The sequence below is a fragment of the Carassius auratus genome, chromosome 20 (genome assembly GCF_003368295.1).
Source record: "Carassius auratus strain Wakin chromosome 20, ASM336829v1, whole genome shotgun sequence".
NCBI lineage: Eukaryota > Metazoa > Chordata > Actinopteri > Cypriniformes > Cyprinidae > Carassius > Carassius auratus.
The window spans coordinates 2519093-2527740 of NC_039262.1; the positions used below are offsets into that span (position 1 = coordinate 2519093).

An 8648-nucleotide genomic window follows, 5' to 3' on the forward strand; every position below is an offset into this window, starting at 1 on the left:
ATGAATACATATGCTGCGCTGACGGAGGGGAGGAGCAAGGCTTTCTCGATGCCAAGCACTGGACACGATTCCACTGCTTGCACCAGCATTAACCTGCCTCGTCCAGATCAGTACATCTCTCCTGATCTCATCTGCCATTTAAATATAAACTATTCCTTTACGTTCTAAAATAAATCAGCAATTTCTGACCTGTAGCTACTGGCTAACCAATATCTTAGGATCAGGATAATTTGAAAAGCGTTAACAGTTTCTAACAAGACATGGCCATGTATATTTTTTTACATGCAAGGCCTTTTCAGGCACATATTAAGTGTAGTGAAGAATTAACACTTGATTCAACATTGATTTCGGTAGTAACTGAGGTTGGGTGATACAAAAATATGTCACATTTTATTTCTATAGCACATTCATTAAAATGAAAACAAAAGCAGGCGCACCACTAGAAAAAGCATCAGACAGGATGCTCTACAAAAAATATTGATAATGAAAAAGTCAGCACACCTAGGCTCCAAAAATATATATATTTAAATGAAATATAAAATGTATTTAATTGCCAATTTTTTAAATAAAATTAAAAACGTATTAACAAAATAAATTATATATATTTTATATATATATATATATATATATATATATATATATATATATATATATATATATATATATATATATATATATATAGCTTCAATATAGTGTAACATCTAATCTTATATATATATAATTTATTTTATTTATAAATCTATTTTATAGAACCTTACATTTGAGTATTGACTATCAAATCATTGCAATGTACCTTTCAAGTTAACTGATAAAATATTAAATATTCTTTTAAAAATAAATATTAATATATCTTTTTAAATATTAAATTAATATCTCCAAAAATCTTATGTAAAATAAATATTAGATATATCACCCAGCCCTTTTAGTAATTAAAGGCTTAATCTGTGTCCAGAAAACAGGCTGTAATGAGCCTCTAATGTCAAAACATGCCAGTATAGTGGAGTTTAATTCAGGCTCATGACTTCTTGGTGGGCTGGTGTGTGTGCAGCATTTCCAAACAGCTTCTTTGTATTTTCTGAGTATGAGTCTTTCAGTGCTAGCACAAACTCCAGCCCCCACTAACGTTCTTTCCTCCAACACCCGCCGTAGCAGCTGTCATGCGAAGCGTAGCGTCCACCTGAGAGTCTGCTGTGAAGCTGCATTTGGTATAGCTCCATCTCTGAGGAGTTGGCAGGTCGAGCCGTCTAAGAGAAGGTCAGCACAATACCATGTGTTTGAAGGAAAACTCTTGCCAGTGCTTCAGTGGGGGGGGGTGTGGAATGATGGGGAAATTCTTCATCAGCTGAAGTGTTTGTGGAAGGAAAGTGGACCGTTGGCGCTAATCAGACCCGTACTGCCCTGGAATGTTCCTGGCAGCACATCACTGCGTCCCGGCCCACTATTTTTTTATTTAATTTTTTTACTTTTGTCTTCTCGAAAACCCCTCATTTTCTTTATTTCTTACTTCTTTATTTATTCTCTCTCTCCCACCCCTTTGGTTGCTCTGTATGTTTTTGTTTCTCCTGCAGCAGACTGCTGTTCCAGCAATCTCTGTACTAGACTTGGTATGTTCTTTATGCTCTTTGCCTCTCTTCCTGTTTCGGCTCCACCTGTGTCTCCTCTTGTTCACTACCTCCCTCCCTTCATTTGGCCGTGGTAACTCCTTTACCCATGAATTAAATAGAGAGAGATGTACCACTTTTTCAAGCATGGGACACCATCTTGGGGACTTCATCTTGGGTAAGCTCCACTGGAAAACTGCTGCGTGCGTAAAAAATACATTTTTAAAGCTGAAGTTGGTCCTTTCTAAGCCATTGTCACCAAATCAAATCAAAACTAGTTCCCATCTTCCATTATTCAAGCGAACAGTTAGTCCTGCCCTCAAGCTCATGTCTTTTGGTTGAGGTTGAAAATAATTATACTTTCTTCTAGAGAAATCAACCTACATACATTAATATATATATTTTTTTCATTATTAAAATATTCAAGATAAATATTAAAATAACTACAATCATTTAGACTCATATCGTCTTATTCTTAGCTATTAAATAAGACAATGAAAGTAATGTACTCCCCTTTAGTTTTCTTAAAGAAAATTATTTTAAAAATGATTTTTAATTAACATCAATTTAGTCACCCCTCATTTTCAAATAGTTTAAATAATTTAAATGCAACGTTTAACAAAATTAGTTACATTTAAATTAACAAAATTTTAAAACTGATATAAATTAATTCAAAAAAGGGTTAAATGGTTTTTTTTTTCACACTACAATCATGTTAATATTTATTTTAGTCTACACTATTGAAAACATGAATTTTAAAGCCCCATTCACTTCCATTTTAAATGTCTTACTGTAACCCAGGTCTTTGAAATAGAGGTGCTAGCTAAAACAAATTTTAGTGAAACACTGCATTATGGCATGCCTTGAATGCTGTATTTATTATTCTTTTAATATATATTTAAAAAAACACACACTTCAGCTTTAAATGTGCACAGGACAGCAACCTTATGAACAAGAACATTTGCTTTTAGAAAACCAGAAAATTAATTCCAAAGAAAGCTTTGGAAGGTCTTGTTCTTCTTGGAGAACATGATTTTGCTCTGCTGGTTTTGCAGCCGTTGTTTCAGTGCAGTGTCATCATGAGGGGGGGCTGGTGCATGCTTTCTCCCAGCCCGGTCTCTCCGGCCCTGGGCTTGCTTGCATGTGGGCTTCATTCCTGTGCCATGATCACTATGTTTCTTCATCTACTCCACTCATCACTGCTCTCTACGTGTTTGTATTGACCCTGGCGCTTTGCCGCTCATCTACTCTGCGTTTCTCCATGGTCTTCTGTTCTGGGTTTCCTCTTCCTCTATCCTGACTACTGGACATGTCTCTGTTTATGTCCTCTTCCTTGTGATTTTGGAGGGATAAGGTGTATGACCGTGATTTGTATTTCCTAACCTGTCGAGAATTGTATATGTATTGTGTATGAAGTTTGATCGAGGTGTTTGGATTACCTTTTGAATGATTTTCTGTAGATGTGAAGAAGGTTGCAAGTTGCAATTCTGTCCGTAAGTTGTTTTGCATGCAGCTGTGTATGTGCATGTGATACTGTGTGACGGTGTGCAGTGCACGATGCCCCTCGTCACAGGGGCCACATTGACAAATTTACTGGTGTGATAGAAACTCAACAGAACACATTTTTACAAATCACCACAGCAGGCTAGTTTAAATATGATGTTGTGCCAGAAAGACCGACAGTACTCAGGTTAGCCATTTGAAAATTGTAAGCTAATCTAGGTAACCATTTTAAATGTAAATATTAAATTAAATGAAACATTTAGGTTTAAATATAAGTTTAGAAGTACACTACTGTTCAAAAGTTTTGGGTTTGGAATTTGTATGTTTTTGAAAGAAGTTACTTGTGTTTATGTTTGATCAAAAATACAGTAAAAACATCTATATTGTGGAAAATTATTTGCATTTAAAATAAACTGGTTTCATTATATTTTGATATAATTTAAAATGTAATTAATTCCTGTGACGGTAAAGCTGAATTGTCCGCAACATCACTTCAGTCTTTAATGTCACATGGTCCTTCAGAAATCATTTAGAAATGATTTGCTGATTTGGTGAACAAGAAACCTTTATTATTATCAACAGTTAAAACGGTTACCAAAAATGTTTTTGCCGAAACTGTGATATATTTTTTCAGGATACTTTGAATAGAAAGTTTTAAAAGAACAGCATTTATTTGGAGAATATAAATATTTAGCAACAATTAAAAATGTTCTTATTGTCACTTTTGATTAATTTAATGCATCCTTGTTTAACAAAAGTATTAATTTGTTAAAAATAAAACAAAATCTTACATACCCAAAACTTTTGAATGGAAATGTAAGTTAAAATTTCTCTAGGTTCGTTTTAAATTTAAGTATAAATATATCAGTAGCTTTACAACTAGGGTTGAAATTGACATTAAAATTATTTAAATGTAGGTTCATTTTAATTTCAGATCAGTCTTTTGTTTAGGACCATGAATTGGTCCAGTGTTTTTCAACTAACCCTGATTATGCATTGTGCACCTCAGCTGCAGGACGAGGAGCGGCGACGGAAACAGCAGTTAGAGGAAATCCGTAAGCGTGAGGCAGAAGAGCGAGCCAAACAGGAGGAGGAGAGACGCTGGAGAGAGGAGGAGAGAGCCAGACGAGAGGCCGAGGAGAAGGTATTGAGATCGGAACGGAGCAGCCACAACTAGGAACTTCTAGAAGTAGTTTAATGCAAAAAAAAAAGAGGATTTTGATGACAAAGGACTTAAGAGTCAAGAAATAAGTTTTTGTGTAAAATGCAAATTGCAGATATTTTTTAGCACACTTCTTATGATTAGCAGATTATCTTTCCGTTTATTGCCCACTCAGGCCAGGCCTTAAATGCAAGTCACGACAACAGCAGACAGATCTGAATGTCCCAGACCAGTTCTCTTGCTATCGATTAGTCAGGTTAATTATTGTGAGATCTTCTTGCTTTAATTCCCAAAACGATATCTGTACCCATATACAGTAAAATGATTTTTGGCATAAGTTTCCTTGATAGAGACGTATGTTTATTCATGCTAACGTCAAGCTTTTTCGAGGTTTCTGCCCGATTTCCGTGTGGATGGTTCCTCACGACCTTGTAAGTGGGTGTGATTGGAGACAGCAGCTGATATTTTAATGTGTCAGACTGTATGAGATCACAGCCCCTTGTGCTTAATTTAAAATCAATGTATTATACAGTACTGTATGTGCTGATAATAATAAGGTTAACAGCAGTTCTGGAGATAGTAATGGTATCAGCTAAATTCAGTTTGTTTAACGCCCATGTGTTACACTTTTGGAATGCCTCAGCGGGTCATCAGTTACCAGTGGTCTGAATTTACATTCATACGTCTAAAATGTGACCAAAACATTGTCCCACTATGTGACCATCCAGTTTTATTTGTGTCTGTGTGCATCACTTTCAGACCACTGGTAATTTTAGAGCCCAGTTGTGATGTCCAACTGCATGTCTTCACCACATCTCCTCTCTTGTGTTTGTGATGTATCCCCATCCCTTCAAAGAAACGCATGAGTCACATGTCAGGTCTTTACACAACACTCCAGCATTTTTGTTGGAAGACCATTGCCATTGCATACTACATTGCTTGGAAGTGCTGTTGGAAATGGGCCCGCCTTGGTTCTCGTGGAGGCCGTCCCAGATTTGAAACTAGCTCATGTGTGTTTGCCTCGACATGCTCTCATAAGAGACATTCCCACCACCACTTACTAACCCAGGGGATCTTGCACAGAGTCCAGAGTAAGCCAGCTACTAGGCTGTTTTTCTCCAAAGCTTAACCACCAAATGCCAATTGGACCTTCACCTGGAGCTTGTAACAGTAACATGCGCTCCAGGCATTTTTATTCCAGTAAGAACTAAGCATATTTTCCGTCAACTGTAGTGACTTGTTCCTCTTTAGCACCATCTGTTGTGCTTGCAGTTGAAGGCAAGTCTTTCACAGTGTTTGCACTGCAAGCAAGCAGCACAATGCAACTAAACTAGATTGCCAATCTACTCTATTGGTAGATTCATACAACTAGCATTTATTAAGAATGTTTAATCAATTGATTTCAGTCTTCAAATGAGTTTTTTGTGTTTAAACACTTAGACACATGTAAATGAGGCATTTTCTCAATTCTGTCATATAATCTGTACATATTCTTTTTGACACACTGCCACTGTGTTTGTTTATATGTAATATTTTTTTTTTTAAACTTTACATTTTTCCTGACTATTTCTGTAATCAACTATTTCAGATGAACTCACCTCTGAATTGAACAGTTAAAAAAAAATCCTATAGAAATGCGATTTAATGAATTCATATAATATATTAATGATTCATTCATTCATTCATTAATATATTCTATAAATATAGTTAAAATGGTTAATTTAACATTTTGTACATATTTAAATGTTTTAATAAATATTAACTTTTTAGTTAAAAAATAAGTTCTTTAATTTCTTTTTTTTTTTAAACTTAGATTTTTGATTCAAATAGGCATGACTATTTCAGATAAAAACTACCCCTGAATTGAAACGTGAAAAAATAAAATAAATTATTCTTTGCTTTTCATGTCGTCATTTCTTGGCCAGAATAAGCTGCAAAGTGGACTGAATTTGCACTTCATCATAGACAGCGCTGTTGATTTCCGTTTAGTTTGTGATGTTGCTTGCTTGCAGTGCAGCCATGTTAAATAAAACCAATGGCTTACGTTCCCCAACATGCAGGAGTGCGTTTTAGCTGAACTCGATTCACTCAGAAGCACATTACATCATATCAGCAAACACATTTCTTCTACCACAATGTAGCTTTACTACATTGGTTCATCCATTAGCCAGAGCAGCGTTAGCTTTGACCCAGGCCTCGCAGCTGCGCAGGCTAGCATAGGCAGCTCTAACCAGCTCTTCCCATGTTCCCCCCTTCAGAGGAGACAGGAGGAAGAGTACTACACCCGCCTGGAGGCAGAGCGGCGCCGGCAGCACGAGGAAGCCGAGCGCAAGCTGCTGACGCCAGACGAGCCTGGTCTGTACAGACCCCCACTACCCCGGGACTACCAGCCCCCTTCTCCCGCAAGCACCCCCGCCACTAACAACAACAGCGCCCCTCCGCCCCCGCCTCAGAGAAACACCTCCTACCTCAAAACCCAGGTCACCTCCCCTGACACCATATACACTGCCAAGTTTGTCTCATACAATGACGAGGAGGAGGAGGAGGATGAGGAGGACGCGGGCCTAACAGGTCAGGTTAAGCTCTCGGCCACCCGGAAGTCCTACGGTGACCTTCCGCCCGCCCCAAAGCCCCAGCCGCCGCCAACCGCGCGCAAGCCCCGTCCCGTCTCAGATGGCATCTTTCTGTCCAACTCATTCCAGCTGCCCACAGCGGCCAATGCCAACAGTACTGCTCCCAAGACAGGGCAGCCCCTCTCCCTCCCGCCAAACCCAGCCTCATCCCATCGGCCAACTCGAAAGGTAGAGACGCTGAGGAGAGAAAGGGCCCTAACCTCAGCCCGCTCATCCTTCATTTGTTATTGGTTTATCCGTTTTCATGTTTGTTTTTGGGGGTTTTTTTTTTTTTTTGGTGTTCGTTTGTTCCTTTTCCTGTTCTCCAGTGGAGACTCAGCGCTCACCGTTTTCCACATTCCCTCTACCTTTCCATCTGAAAATTTCGTAGTATCAGAGCCAATCCGTTGAATCATATGTTCTGGTTTCTATCATTTATTTTTATTTAGTTAAAATTTTTTCATCTTATCTTTCCTTTTACAGGGAATCTTCCAGGTTCAGGTTGAGCTCAACTGACTGCAGTTGTTCGATTAACTGACAATACTGGCTACCGTTTTAAAAGTTTGGGCTCAATCAGGATTTAAAAAAGAAAAAAAAATGACTCCGCAAGGATGCATACAATTGATTTAAAAAAAAAGAAACAATATCATGACATATATCATATATTGCTGTTTTCACAAATATATTAAGCACCACAACTGTTGTCAACATTAATCATCACAAATATTTCTTGAGTACAAAATCTGCATATTAGAACGATTTCTGAAAATTAGCTTTGCCATCTCAGGATTAAATGACATTTTAAAATATATGCAAATAAAAAACGTTTATTTTAAAATGTTATAATATTCCACAGTATTACTGTTTTGATGTAGTTTCAATCAAATAAATACAGCCTTGGTGATTATCAGAGACTTCTCGAAAACATCAAATAAAAACCTAATCGGCCCCAAACTTTTAAAAGGTAAATATGTTAAAGAAATTTTTTTTGTGTGTGTTAATGTAAGGCTTATTGATAAAATCACTTGCTGACCTTGTCTGTTATTAAGTTACATCCAAACTTTTTCACGATGAAATTCTGCTGTAGAAAGCCTTTAAACTATAGTACATAACTTTTTTTACAAAATGTTTATGCAAGAATATAAGCAAAGTGACATAACTTCCTTGTTTACATTGAGTTCAGAAGGTAGTTTGCCAGACTGTTGCCTTGAGCCATAAGAACATCATTTTAACCTTAATTTAAATGCAATATAATAATATTTTTCAGCTTTATTAAAGGGATCAAACTTATTTCATGCAACAATTGCTATCGATTGAACTTAACTTGTATTGAACCTGGAATGTTCCTTTAAAATAGTAATTAGATTTTTTTGTTGTTGTTTTCCGCTCACCTATTCTCCCCGATTCCTCTTCCTCGAATCATCCTAGCAGTCAGTAGACCTCGTGATTCACTGTGCGGTCCAAAATCAGTCCAAGTACTGTTGGTGTGGCCAGCCGTTTCATGTGTGTGTGATCTGCTTTGGGGTAGGCCGGGCCTCAGCAGCTAGACGCCTGCCCGTCCATTATCAGCTCAGGGAACGAGACACTGGCTTCTTGTCACTTGCAGTGGTGGGCTAAACACTGCACCTCTCCTCAGTCCTGTTTACACTTGGCAAAGGGGAAAAGATCTGTCGGATGAGGCACTTTTTTGTACTTGACTGTTTAAAAGCCATCTGAATTTGTTGTACAGCACTGGGGCGATAGCAATCTTGGTGCAGACGGTCTCCGATT

The 8648-nt window shown here is 37.6% G+C and overlaps 1 protein-coding gene across 1 annotated transcript in view; it reads left to right on the forward strand.

Moving 5' to 3' along the window:
* Positions 1 to 7394, forward strand: part of LOC113037884 (afadin-like) — a 129524-nt gene extending 122130 nt beyond the window's left edge. The window contains 6 exon segments of the mRNA XM_026195214.1: positions 1569 to 1604; positions 4114 to 4248; positions 6525 to 7014; positions 7017 to 7122; positions 7208 to 7268; positions 7362 to 7394. Of these exon segments, the coding sequence (XP_026050999.1) occupies positions 1569 to 1604; positions 4114 to 4248; positions 6525 to 7014; positions 7017 to 7122; positions 7208 to 7268; positions 7362 to 7394 (861 nt within the window).
* Positions 7395 to 8648: the final 1254 nt, after the last annotated feature.